Source organism: Gadus macrocephalus, chromosome 14 (genome assembly GCF_031168955.1).
Source record: "Gadus macrocephalus chromosome 14, ASM3116895v1".
In the NCBI taxonomy this organism is placed as follows: domain Eukaryota; kingdom Metazoa; phylum Chordata; class Actinopteri; order Gadiformes; family Gadidae; genus Gadus; species Gadus macrocephalus.
In genome coordinates, this window is record NC_082395.1 from 14758198 (window position 1) to 14773048 (window position 14851).

At 42.0% G+C, this 14851-nt stretch overlaps 1 protein-coding gene and 1 long non-coding RNA gene across 8 annotated transcripts in view; one reads left to right on the plus strand and one right to left on the minus strand.

Annotated features, from left to right (window-relative positions):
• The window catches only part of neo1a (neogenin 1a), a 147717-nt gene that overhangs the window by 74770 nt on the left and 58096 nt on the right, over nucleotides 1-14851 (minus strand). For all 7 annotated transcript variants that reach the window (XM_060070654.1, XM_060070649.1, XM_060070651.1 and 4 more), the window contains exon 2: nucleotides 8109-8429. In XM_060070654.1, the coding sequence (XP_059926637.1) occupies nucleotides 8109-8429 (321 nt within the window). The remainder of the gene's footprint in view (nucleotides 1-8108; nucleotides 8430-14851) is intronic.
• Nucleotides 1-14851, plus strand: part of LOC132471550 (uncharacterized) — a 251268-nt gene that overhangs the window by 32870 nt on the left and 203547 nt on the right. The window lies entirely within an intron of this gene.

Genomic DNA, 14851 nt, shown 5'->3' on the forward strand with positions numbered 1-14851 from the left:
TTTTTGAAATAATGAATACTTCATTTTTCTTTCAGCATAGAAATAAATATATTAGGGCATTACAAGTCAGCCTAAGTAAGACTTTAACCTTTTAGCTGTGAAACAAAATTGAAGGATGTACAGAGAACCCTGCGTGTTTTTGGTTTGACTGTGGGATTCATCTGGTGACACAATGGGAGCTTCAGAGCACGCACGGCAAGACAGCTACTCTGGAAATAATTATCAGGGGGTCTAAAAACACTTAACAGTGAGGCAGTTGCTGTCTGTCTGCTGGGTGCACTGCAGCATCCAGCAGACGTATGAAAGGTAAACCATTACATTGCCCTGTGATGGCCCTCTGGCTGTCTTTGTTAGTTGTTGTGTTTGAAATGCCACTTGCCAAACATTTTTAAAAAATTAACAACAATATGATTTGCAAATATTTCTGAATCTACTTCCAATTCAAAACAAGTCTGTGGAAGTGGAGACAGAAGTGACGACGTGTGCATGAATTAATGAGGCGTTTTCAATTTAAAGCACGATTATTTTTTTCCTCTAACCAAACTATAAAGAACAAAAGATACGGTCAACCGTTTGCCGCATCTCAATGAACCTATTTTGGATAATATATAAATAATGGATAATGTAGAAATGGGGACCATATCTTTTTGTGGCCTAATATATCACCGCATCTGTGATAGCTTCCACCTCCATACAGCTGAGATAAAACAATTTTTTTAGGAATTTTAGGAAGAGAGCTTTAAACATGGTAATATGTCATATGATCGTCAACATTATCCATTTAATCACTGTTACTGAAATAAGACTAAAGGCCGTTTTATAGTCCTCCGTAAAGTGCTGTACGTAGACACGGAGAGCCCTCTCCGTGCACATCCAATATTTTTTAACTATCCGTCAATGCAACGGAGACGGCAAGGTCTGTGATTGTTCCTCTAACAAAATAATTTCCGGAATCACTCTCCGGTTTGATTTTTGCACCTTATTTACTTTGCACATTGTTTTCTTTGCACATTAAGGACCAATAAAACACCAAATTTACAACACTATTTACATGGTTTGTAGTCATCATATAAGATTGATCGGACACCATCTTGAATTTCTTTTGAGGGTTTCCTGAAACTCCTCTTAACATGAACGCGCGTTCACTGCACTCACAACGTTCGTACGTAGGATTGTAACTGTCTACTGACACAGTTCTGAAATGGGCTCCGTACTGATGGAGACTGTCGCAGGAATGTCGCAGGAAAATGGGGTTAAAAAGCGTTAAAATATCTCCCCATCAAGGCCAACAGCAGAGTAGCCTACGAAAATAATAGACTGCAATACTTTGAATGCTAAAGATATTAAAAACACAATTGATTAGGCCTAGGCCGACATATGTATCGGTCCAAATCCTGAATGCACTGTGGGTAAATTCTTTCACTGCATTTTCCCCCCTTCCATATTACAAAAATCGAAAATAGCTTGTGTGACAACTAGGTACTGATTTCTGAAACATGCTTTGCACAGAGAGCAGACTTTATCAGATTCCGCATAAGGTTCCGCATAAGGTACCCCTGGATTCCTCGTTAGCTACGAGCGTTTTCACGACGTTCGTTACCAACAATGCTTTCTGGAAACGGTGTGAAAACTGTACGATGCTCGTACGACACACTTCACGATCCACTTAGGCTAACGATGCTTTCTGGAAACTGGGCCCTGATTCTTTAAATAGTGTTTCACAAACTATAAATGCTTATTATCAAGTAAAACCGAATAAAACCCTAATCTGATGGACATAACATTAGAGCAGTCATCCCCAATCTTTTTGTTTTTCCTTGCGAACCAAGAAGGTCCTCGATTGTCAACCGCCAGGTGGAGGCAGATGGAGAAGGTGTATGATGTGGCTCACACAGGAAAAAATGTGAAACATACAGCTTGGAAGAGGTTCAAGGTTTCAGACTAATTTAAAGAAAGCCAGTTTCCTTGATTTTAAAGATTTTTTCCAAATACAATTCAGACATTTAATATGCCTGATGTTTTCCCCTGGGATCGCCCCTTTTTAACGGTAATAACCTATGAGGAGCCTTTGAAACACATTCATGGTATAACGGTTGCCCGACACATCAGGTATGCGGCCCCTGACTAGCTTTTGGGTGGGCACAGGTCATCATCAGCACCACCACCACTCTACATCAGGAAGTTATTGCTCTCGTGTAAAGAATTGCCCCCAGCCAAAGAAGATTCAAACAGTCGCATTTATTATTTATCAGATTACAGGGTGGCGACCACGTTGTTTCTTGGAATTGAATCGCAAGCCATTTCCCATCAGTGGTGCCAGGGGTCAGTGACACTGAAGTAGATTTGCATTTTTCACTTGAGATCCTGATTCATTAACAATTCCTTAAAATAGAGGCTATATAGTTTCGTTTTGGATTAAACATTTTGGTTTTCGGCCCACTCTGCCAGTGAATATTTAGTCTACTTTCTCAATGCAAATCCAGAACCGTATACTACATTGTACTATATACACATTAGAACACTTAGATATTAATCAATATCATAGTAACATATGATTAGTTGTAAGACTTCTAAGACTGGGCCAGCTGATACACAAAAATTATAACAAAAACACATGAAAACAGGAATCCCAGTTTCAGGAGCTCATCCTCCAGTTACATTTCCATGTCCCTCTGCGTGTTCCATGCAGGTATGAATAATGAGAATAGTCACTATACCGCATAGATGTTGCCATGGTAACCTGCCCCCTGACTCCTCCAACCTGAATCTGGCCTCTCAATAGGTTGTGTGATAAAGGCAGACAGTTGGACAGCGACTGCTTGCGTCGTTAGCATTCTGTCTACCCAGTGCTGAGGACGTCCTCCCAGTATCACAGCACAATGGAGCTCATGATGGGAAGTAACATGACACACCAATGGGGGGGGGCGAATCATTTTGTACGCACGCACACACCAGGTTGTCTGGAGAGCAGAGATAGGGTCCGACTCAGTCAGTCTCTGCAGCTACCCAGTCGACCTAATCAGTCGCTAAATACACTGAAATTGGAAGCTGTCATCTCCTTCCCGCCGAGCAGGAGACTCCCCAGTGACACTATTCCTCCTGGAGAACTAGGCCCAATCCCATTTCTACCCCTTACCCCTTCCCCTTACCCCTCCCCCTTGTTTTGAAGGGGTAAGGGGTAAAAATGGGATTGGGCCTAAGGCCCAAACCCCTTAGTCCTCTCTCTGTAGCTCCACCACAGAGCATTTTGGAAAGGTTTTCTTGTATTTATATGAATTTATATGAGTCATAATGACAAGTTACGGCCTTTGCAAACCAAGTCTGATTATTAGACGTAAAAACACATGTAATTTTATTGTTGTACTGCCATAATAATAATCATCGGCGATCATGCATGGTGTGACTTGAGAAAAATGACACAGGAAATCGAACTCTGGTGCGGACCAAAGAGTCGGACCGAGACCCAGTCGGTTCGCTTCCAAACAAACCCTGGTGCGGTTCGCTTGAGATGTGAAAGCGACCGCACCTCGGTCCGATCCAGTTAAAAATCATACGCCTCCTTGGACGTAACTGGCTCCCACTCAGCCGTGCGCATTATGGGAAAATTTGTTTAATTAGCGGTGACTCCAAGATTAGCAGGACATTGTCGGACCGTCGGGTGGAAATTGATCGTGGCTCAACATGGAGCAAAGAGGAGATGGAACGTCTGTTGGATATTTGGATTTACCGCATCAAACCAAAAAGTAAACATTGTATTTTGGTCCGGACCAACGAGAGCGAATTGAAAGACTTTCCTGGTGTGAATACGTCCTTATTCTTGGTTTATAGTTAATTTAAGTAATTTACGTTATGATAATCAATAGGCGCACCCTTATTATTTTTTTGTGTGATTGTTGTGATTTATTGCTACCCAATTTTTATGCTGTTTGAATGAATTTGCCTTCACCCATCTTCTGACATCCAGGGTCATTCATTTAAAAAAAATATTACTGAAACATCACACCCTAGGCTACTCTACTTAAATTAAACAAAACTAAACCCCTCGAGATCTTTGCTAAGAAATAGTCTCTGCAAACAGGCTGAACAGCTGTCCGACACAATTTGAAAATAAGTGTCAGATTAAGTAAATCTACACTTGCAGCCTCCAAATGAAGAGGTAATGATAAACATAAAAAGAAAAATGATGGTAATTTAGCCACTGCCCTGTTTTGTCAAAGACTCCTTTGTGCATGCTTTGAATTGTGCTTTCAATTCTAATTGTTAACATGGTTGAATTGTTGAGGATGCAGAACATTAAATGAGCAAAATAAAATTACAAAAAATCCCAAAAAAACACAACCCTAAAATAATCAGAGATGTGTACGTCAAATCGGCCAACCCTAATACCCAGTTACAAAAAAAAGATATATTTCTGCTTGAATGTGCTTTAAAGAGTGTGTGCTTTTCCTAATCCTCTGGGGACCATGAGCCACCTATACCCATATTCATTTATATTATGAATCCTAATTTGTCATTTCTGAGGCATTATTCATCACTAATCATCACCTACATGTGAGATGCTACTGTTGCCTCAGTATCGACCAATGAGCAAGACTGAAAATAAAATAAATCTGATGAATATCAAATCTCAACACAAAATGTTAATATTGTGTGTGGCAGCTTTTTCGTGATTTCACATAGTGGTTTAAAAATCAATATCATACACTGCGTAAACCCATTGGTACAACAAATTAATATTAATGAGTGTCCTCAAATGCCTCACTAAGATACACACAAAGGAAATCATAAATGTGATGTTACTGCCGTCTGTATATTTGTTTTGAAATAAAGTATTTCGAAGCAGTTGTGTCCTTGGGGTTCCCCTCCACCTACATATATTAAAATACATCAAACAGAGGATTAGCGTTTCGGCTACACCCCCAACCTAAACCCTTCAAAGAGCACCCAACTCAATCAAAGGACGAGCGTGAACAGAAAGCAGTCGACAGACGTGATGCATGCAGAGTTCCTGTGAATACCATGTTGTTTCCGCTGCTCCGAGAGATACAGGTACGAAAATAAATGAACAAATAAATAAATAAATACATTTAAAAAACAGGCTGTCGATTAAATATAAACTGGATTACTCAGGCTGATATCTGGAGTGGGGGGGGGGGAACTGACAGAGGGGAGTGAACGGCAGCTGGAGCAGGTAGAAAGAGTGCAATTGGATAGTGATAGGAGGTTGAGAGAGGGAGGCAGGGACACAGTATGGAGGATGGATACAGGATAACTGAAGATGTGGAGAGGGTATGTGTGAGGGGAGGTGGGGGGAGTGAGAGGGGGGGAGGAAGGGAACGGAGACAGAAAGACAGAAATGGAAATGAGCCCGCTATCCCCTCATTTGGCAAGGCTCCCCCGTGGAGAGAAGCTGGGTTGGGGTTCACCTCAAGCCTCCCCAGAGGAGAGGGGAGAGTTCAAAGAGAGTTGGGGCTGGCATGGGGCAGGGCTGGTTGTGGGGGTAGTAGTAATGGTAGCGGGGGGGGAGGGGGGGACTTGTGGTGTGAGAAGACAAGACAGTTGAGAGAAGGAATTCTCATTACTAGTGTATCGCTGGGTCTGGGCTACACACTGCTGTGTGCGCCTCGTTCACTCTATAAATCTCCTCAAATGACAATAAAATAACAAACCAGAGTGTGGCAGGGGGTAACGGGAGTAGGAAAGGAGGAAGTCAGGAAAGCAATGCAGGCAAGGTGAAATGTAGGAGAGATGATATCAACATCGCGGTATTTTTCACAATACACCATACTTTTATTTATTATAGTTTAATAATGTTATTATAGAATATGATGCACAGGTCACGACTCGGGTGGTGTGTTGAAAGTATCACTCATCTCAACAGCAGTTCATGTCGTTTGAACACATTTTTTTAAGGTTAGAAAAATAATGGATATTTATCCGATATTTAAGCGCTGTATTACAGCCAATTGACGCTGGGAACTCAAAATGTATGCGGATGCGTGACTGTGTATTAGTGTATACTGACGAGGAGACTGGGCTTTCAAGCAAAGCCATCGGCCAGCAGCAATTGGTCAATATTTTTAAACAATAGGCAAATTACAAGTACCCTGCATAAAACAATAGCCAAACCGAAACGCAATCAAAATGGGTATGTTTCACATTTATAACTATCCCCAATAGATAATTTCCTTTTTGGAAATTAACACCCCTGCCTCTAGAACAGTTAAAAGCAGGTAAAGGAGCTCAGTGGCAGTACCTAGGTTCCGATGCGGGTATGAATTTGATAAGTCATTTGATGATTCTTGCACCCACATATTATCTATGTTAAACCCGGGAAGAATGATAAGTCTAATTGTTTAAAATTTAATTTCATACATTCTTCTTTCAATTACTTATGACCAGCAGCTCAGCCTTTAAGCTTTTAAGTTTTTTCTTTCTTTCACCTTTTTCGTATTGTATAGGCCAGTGAAATAGAATGAAGGTATGAAGAAAATGTGTAGTGCCCAAGCCCAGAATACAAGTGTCACAAAAAGAGTTTTGATGTTGAAGTCCAATGTCACTGGCTTGTGACTCAAAACGTTAAAGACTTGGAATGGTGCAGCGATTGATTGCAGTACAGCACTTCAGTTTGGGCTGCAAAGCCACCATCTTGCCTCTGCAAAAGGTGTCCCTTTCAATGGCGGATGAAGGATATCTGAGCCTTCAATGTAATACCACAAGTGATGATGGTAATGGGGGAAGTTGAGGCTCATTGATTCATCCCCAAAAACCTCAGCCCAGCACCGTGACCGCTCAGTGCGGAGTTACCCAACCGTGACGAGGCCATCCGGGGCTCGGTCATCGTTAGCGGCCCCCAACCCCTGGGCTTCATCACCTTTATTTCTCATCGACCATGCGCTGGTCCCTTGCTCTGATGGCGGCCTAATAGTCTGCTCCTTCTACCCAGAAATTAACCTTTTTATTGGCCACCTGCCAGTAAGCTTGAAATGTATCACAGGCTCTCCTCGGCGTGCGTGCGTGCGTGCGTGCGTGAGTGCGTGCCTGGCGATCTGTGTTTCAAGAAGGGCAATGAATACTCGCGCTCAACGCATCCTACACATATCCATGTATGAAGCAATGCATGTAATGTGTGCAATGTGACTCATGGAGAGGGAGAGTGTGTCTGGGGCCTCTCCACTCCAGGGTGTGCATGATAATGGAAAAGAGATTCCAATAACTTTCCCTCCAGGTCAGAATTGATTGGCTCCAACATTCCATCATAGCTGACCCAGGTAGAGTTCAGTGGGTGTCTGTTTGATATCTGAAGTCAACGTAGCATAATAATAATAATAATGTACTTCCTGTCTACTCTGCAGTAAGCATGGCTTAGAAATGGAAAATAAAAGTAACCAATAGTAGCAATTGAAATCCCAGAAGAGCACGTATTCAGGCACAAGGATTTGGGTAATTTAGCTATTCATATTGAACTGTTGTTGAAACAGGCCTAAAACCAAGTCATGTATCACAAAAATAAAAATAAATATTTGATATTGTTGTGCTTAAATGACCTTCAGGTCATTAGATTTCCCATGGCGATGGTGAGGACAACATAAATGGGTTAATTATGTGTTGTAGGAGCCATAAACACACAGAAAACCCCTCTGCTATCGGCACTCTCAAATTAAACACTTCACATCAAGGATGAACTGAAGGATTCAATATGAAAGTTATTGTCATAAAATATTTCACAAACGAAGGTCAAACACTGCAGCCATCAAACTACCTCGCCCAGAATTAAAAACGTTCATATGCCTATTGAACGGCAACGGAAGCTTAGTTAGTGAACATCTTAACGGGTTAGGCCTACATAAAACCCTTCTATTATTCTTAACCAATGCCAACTGAAAGCCACTCAAGGTCTGATTTCAAATCATTGACAGAAGCATTCGCTCATCACCGGGAGACAAACAATGCAATAGTATCCACCTACCCTCTTCTCGGTCTTCAAATTAGAAATCTCACAAATAAAAATAAGAGGATGTATTTGTAGTTCATACAACCTCAACTAGAATAATTCCATGCTATTTACCAGACCTTTAAGAGCAGTTGGTTTGGGGGGGTTAGCTCACCTGCTACGGAGAGGTGTGCGACGCGGCTTGAGATGGAGCCCAAGTTGTCTATGGTGGCCACGCACTGGTAGGTCCCCTCATCGGGCTTGTTGTGCTTGGAATGCACCACCTGAGAAATGAGCAGCGAGCCGTCCGCCAGCACCTTCCGCCGCTCGTCCGAGGCCAGCGTCATGAACGTGCCGTCCTTCTTCCACTCCACGCGGGCCACTGCGCTGTCGCTGTGTGCCGAGCAGTTGAGCAGCGCCAGCCCACCCCGAACAGCCATGGTGTCCTGGGGCTCCGAGGTGAACCAGAAGGGGCTGAAGGGGGGCACCGTCGTACCTGAAGGAGCAGAGAGAGGAACGGTAGGGGGTCAGACCTGGTTCTTTGATGATATTATGCATCTATTAGCCCAATATGGATTTCAAAGAGGGCACTTGGCGCTGGGAGAGAGGAGGCTCATGAGTTTGTAATTTGATGATTCCACCTCCAATACAATGTCCTACTGAAGGCAAAAAGTAGGTTAAGATAAATATAACTTTACCCACAAAATGTATTATTTGATGACTGAAGGCCAATTTAGACCTGAGCGACTTCACACTAGAAAACCAGAAGTCCCACTGAAATCAGAACAGATGTCAACCAGCAAACCTGACCTAGTCCTGGCACACTTGCTGGTGAATATGACCTCCAGTATGATCTTTAAGACGGTAGATTCATTTACGACCCAGAGATGATGGCTGCCATTTCCTCATACCAGTAAATGGTGAAATCAAAACAGGAATGGACAGTGGCCGAGCCAAGAGAAAGTGCAATTACTTTGCATTTGTCCTCATCCATTATTCAGATACTCCCTAGCCAACAAGTCACACAGAGGTGTTGTTGAGATAAATAACACCAATTATCAGTTGGGCTGCGACTAGACTAGGGCTGCCGCTGGAGGAATAATTATGGGTCTGAAGGTGTTTTAATAATGCAGGGACAGAGTGAAAGAAGTGACTGAATGGTTAATGTAGTTTAAAATATGCTTGCACTATTCCAAAATAAATGGCATGTCTCCAGAGATGGGGAGGAAGTAGCGAGGGAGAAACAAGTAAAAGAAATAGACAGGGAATAAGAGAAAGACCATCTTACTATGTTTCACCTTTTTAACTATTAGGGAGTAATTTCTCCATTGTGCAACGGCATTTTCTGTGCAAAATCCACAGAGAAGTAATGTAATGAGTGCTAACCATTGCAGTAGCAATACGGTCGTCTCTCCTCACCCTGGTAATTGAAAATGTAAGCGCACACAATTACACTGCTAGGCTTCAATTGAATATTGAAGCAGAACATATATTGACCACTTCCATCTCTAGCAATAGATATTACTATTAGGGCCCCTTTCAAGTTCATTCGTTGAATGGATGTAAAATTCTGATGGGTAGAGCTGAATTTGCGGCTAGTATATAAAGCCTGCGTCTTTTTTAAGCATTCAGGCTAGTTATTCGTAGGCCTTTGGCTCAAGGAGGAGGCAAGGCTCTGCTATTGTTGATGTATCGCGTTAACCATTTAGTTGGACGGCAGGCCAGTGGCGAAGAAAGGGGTTATATCTGGGTTACTTAATAATAGAAAGTAGGCTTCATAAATGATTGTGTAGAACAGAAGCAAAAGTATTATGAAACCCAGGAGGGGGGATGGCTACAAATTGAAGACGGAATACTGTATTGCGCTAACACGAATGCCGAGAAAACAATTGCCTCGCACACATGCCTCGAGCTCATATACTACTGTTGTGATGCCATTGTATGAGGCAATTCGCTTGGAATGCAGCACCAGAGCCCTACCGGAATCAGTGATAATGCGGAAACGGTTTGTACCTTTCCACCAAGTTGATAACTTTCGAAGCCCTTTCATGACTGATAGAGTAATGTTCACTACTTGCAATATTTAGATTTACATATAACTATTTACGCGGTAATTATAGCTCGCGGTAATTTCCTCATACCGGTAAATGGTGAAATCAAAACAGGAATGGACAGTGGCCGAGCCAAGAGAAAGTGCAATTACTTTGCACTTTCTTTGTGCGAAATGGTACCAAACCTTTTGGGGACTTATTTTTCAGGGACATACATGTTGCAGACAAATTAGAAAACTTTTGCACAATCAGCTAATGCTATAGTGGTCCCCAATGTAAACTTATAATAGGGAGTATAATAGCGTTTCAATTCCATGGCACGACCATTGTTGTGGACGGTATTACTGATGCATTATTTAACTTTAACTTTTTATACCTGATGGAAGTATGTTTTCTTTCCCTACGATAGTTTTACACTTTGTTGATGCATAATTATTAAAAAATGTAAAAAAATTACAAAAATAAATAACTAAATATTAAAAAAAAAATCATCATTCAATCATTTTTTACATTGGTAGTCAAGGTGGGGCCCTATTGTTGTTAAGGCGGCCGCCTTAACCATACAATGCTGGGGGAAACTTTAGAAATATATATTTAGAAATACAACAGGTTTCACCGTGAAACACAGTTTCACTGTGTACACCTAAGCAAAATTACAGAGGGGATTGTGTGAATAGAATCCAGCCTGTGGCGCATCCAACACTTATCAGGCATCACACTAAAAGCCCTGTGAAGGCACAATCTGGTAGCGCCCGCAAACATAGGCACTGTACACACACACACACACGAACACTGTTTATGCGCAGAACCACATGTTGCACCTTGAAGGGGGGGGGTGGGAACTAGGTTTCAACATCTATAAAAATGTCGAAGTAAAGCGTCATGTTCTGTATCCATTAATATATGTCTCGGAAACTTTATCACCCGCCCCTGAAATCCATTCTTGGCCACATCACTGGGCATAGTAAGTAAAACATGGACGAATATACTAGAAAAGGTTTGTTGACTTCAGATAAAGCAAAAAAGACTCAAGTAAGATGTCAAAATATAATATATAAAGTCTATATTCTTTATATAGCCTTACACTCTTTGCCAGACCCGACAGGGTGGTAATATATGTGAATAACGATAATTATCAAATAATTGCACCGCAGAAAGGAGGAACAAACCCTTGCCAAGAAGGAAACACTTTTTTTACGCTTTCATTCAAAAGATAAATAGCGGATGGTTGTAGGTGTATGTACATTCCATTACTAAATAGAGTACTAGGAGTGTGTTTTACTGGAAGTCTCCATGACAGATGGAGAGGGAGCAGCATTGCTGGGGGGCTAGGTTGGGGGACACAAAGACAAGATTGGCGTTCTGCTCATTAGTCTGTGTCCTCTAATCTACACAAACCAGAACACAAGAGTCATTCAGCTCAAATCCTTCCAAATCAGCACCAATGCCTTGAAGGACACTGGCATTGCCCTAGGTCTTAATGTTAATTGTGAATCATAGGTCATAGTGTCATGACTCTTACCCCTCTTAATACTTTTTGAGAAAAAGTGCAAGGAATAAGAAAACACTTATCCAACTTCTGTAATTCTTTGCGGGCCCTAGTGAGCCCCAAGAGGAATAACAAAGGCCACATATCAAATCATACCGATCAAGGTCTCAATATCTAGGTCTCTGAACTCAATTTCAACAAGATACATTAGAGAGCCTCTTATACAAGTTTATGTAGAGATCCGTTGTTTTTGACACATGATTAAAAGGTTAATGAGCCGAAATATGGCAGAACAACAGTAAAGAAAGGCATCACAGGAGATGAAAGGCTCTCAATTATTCTTGCCTATAAAAATCGGAACATATTTTTAGAACATAAAAGCACGCTAGTTGATTCTGATTTTAGCTTGTTTGGAGTGTTTTCAAGTTATGCGTAGGCCAACAATTAGAGATGCAGCAAAAACAAATGAAAAACAGGCTGGATGACATGCACAGAGCTCATGCATAGTAAGAAATTATGTCCTAAAAGGTTGTGTGCGTTCGAGAGACAAAGGAAGAAAGGTAAAGCGAGGAATAAGGATGGGAATAAGGACATAAAATAACAAGGTAAGCAGGAAGGACAAGATGAGCATCTGCCATAAAAGGCCAAAGACCTATATTCTGTCTTTTAAAAAATGTTAAACAGTGGGCAAACATTGTCTTGGAAAAAAATTCATCGACAGAAACCTGGGACCCTTTCATCTCCACGGTAGAAAAAAACAACAAAAGCAAGAAACCCAAATGTAAGGAATTTATGTTTCATCTCTTAATTGATTGTTCAGCACTTACAGATACATTACTTAGATATTGGCTGTTGGCGGAGTCGTGGAGAACACGCAAACCCAAACTATTAATCTGATTTAACTGCTTCTGGAAATAGAAACAGAGTTACAGTATTATCCTAGAGTAACATCAGAAAGAGAAGGGGGTAATTAGATCTTATGTTTTTAGTATGAACTATGTTTTGAGTATGAAATATGATGAACTGCAGCTGAGGCACAGGAAAGCGGGATGGGTGAAGAACGGGTTGGGAGGTTACTAGGGGTGTGAATCTCTTGGCAATGAATTACCTCATCTAATAAGAAAATAAAAGCTTTTGTCACAAATAGGACTTTCTATGAACAACGCAATGATCAATGCATTACAACACAATATGGAAGTATGTCAAAAATAAACAGATTCAGTTTTCTTTTCTTTCTAATCATTTTTTTCTATGTCATTAAAAAAAAAAGCTGCTCTTAGTCAATTTTAAGAATAAGAACTTGTTCGTCGTTCTTGTGTAAAATTCAGATTATTAACTTATCTGCATCACGACGGAATCTTTCTATTATTATTTTTTTCCCACCCGTAAAACGAGGCATTGATAACTTTATTAGTCTACAAACTGTTTATTAAAAAGGACATTTTATACACACAATACCAACAGAAGTTCACCCGTCGACGCCATCTTGTCTCCAGGTCTCGATAAGTCGATTGTTGTTAACGGATGTAAGGCTGTACACGCAAGCTCTGTGTCCCCCAATGAACTTATCGAGTCTTAAAGACAAGATGGCGTCGACGGGTGAACTATTGAGAAGAATGCGTCGATTGGCGTTTTTTTGCTCCCTAACGAACATTCAAACTTGTTATCATACTAAACATAGCCCGGATCCATTTTACAGCGGATTTCCCCTTTAAATGACTCCATCCCAGTTACCACTGCTCTCCCCGTTACCACCTCTCTCCCTGTCACCAGGGAGAGACAGCGATATCAACATCAGCATGAGTAGTTCTAACTGGAGAGACGGTGAAATCCGTGAGAAGCTGACCATCATTTGAGAGAAGGGGATGCAGTTGGTTTAACAAAGACGGGGGAAAACGGTGCGATCTACATGAAAGCAGTAGAGGAACTTTCCTTACGAAGCTTTTGTCAGGATAAAAACATGTGGTCAGCAAAATAAAGAATATGTTGGCGTTTTCACTTGTAATTGTTAATCGCATTTGTAGCCTACACTCAGATGTCGTCAAGCAAGTGTCTTGAATAAAAAATAATAAACATCCGGAAAATGCAAATTATTCTAAAGAGGTCCACTCTCAGAGCGTAGTCCCGCCTACTCCAAAGAACCAAGAAAGCCGGCTCCTTGCCAAAGCCCCCTCGGTTTTACACAGGCAAGACGGTGACATGGCAGGTTGTGCCAAGCCGTGACCCTAACGGCCCCCTCTCTCTCTCTCTCTCTCTCTCTCTCTCTCTCTCTCTCTCTCTCTCTCTCTCTCTCTCTCTCTCTCTCTCTCTCTCTCTCTCTCTCTCTCTCTCTCTCTCTCTCTCTCTCTCTCTCTCTCTCTCTCTCTCTCTCTCTCTCTCTCTCTCTCTCTCTCTCTCTCTCTCTCTCTCTCTCCCTCCCCACTTCTCCCTGTTACCACCACTTCTCCCTGTTACCACCACTTCTCCCTGTTACCACCTCTTACTCTCCTGTTACCACCACTTCTCCCTGTTACCACCACTTCTCCCTGTTACCACCACTTCTCCCTGTTACCACCTCTTACTCTCCTGTTACTACCCCTCTCCATCTTCCTGTTACTATCCCTCTCCCTGTTACAACGGCTCTCCCTTTACTCTCTTCCTACCTCCCTCCATCTAGCCGTTTCTACTTGGGGACAGTAACCTACCTCCAACTCGTATGCTATGTTGTTCATTCAGGGACATTGAAGGGCTTGCTTAAAGTGATGGTGAGTGAAGGTGCGTGTGCTGGTCATCCTGTTTGGCTGACTGCCTCTCTTTCGCCTTCTGAACACCGACAGCTTACAGAATGTGAGAAAAGAAAACCTGTAGTCGTAAACACATACAACGTATGCCGTTTTCTGCAAAATAATACGACATACAGAGTAGAATCTAGTGTGCTGCACAGTAGAGGTTGCAGGCACTAGAGTAGGTGTGTACGGGGATGTGGGAGGGGAGACCTTTTCTCCAAACACAAAGAGCCCCTATATTCAGCCCTTGGCCCAGCAGGACCACCCCCCAAGCCCCAACCCTACGACACACATACACACAAACACAGACAGAGAGCAGCCTTATTGACCTTTATGGAACAGCTCTCGAGACTCTGCCAGCGCTCTCCAAACCAGCCGCATTCAATTCAGGAACAGAGGTTCTTCTGAGCTCAGTCTGGAGGGCAGGGAGACCCCGTAGTGACTTAAATAAGAAAATAACTAATAAAACCACTGAATCACTGAGAGTCCAGGCAGGCCTGAAAGCAGAACCGGTGACTGTGATGGGTGAGATTTGAGCCCAAGATCTGCAAATTGCCTCATTAAAATCCCTGGTCTATATTACCTTGTAAATAAGAGCAGGCTGGGCTAAAGA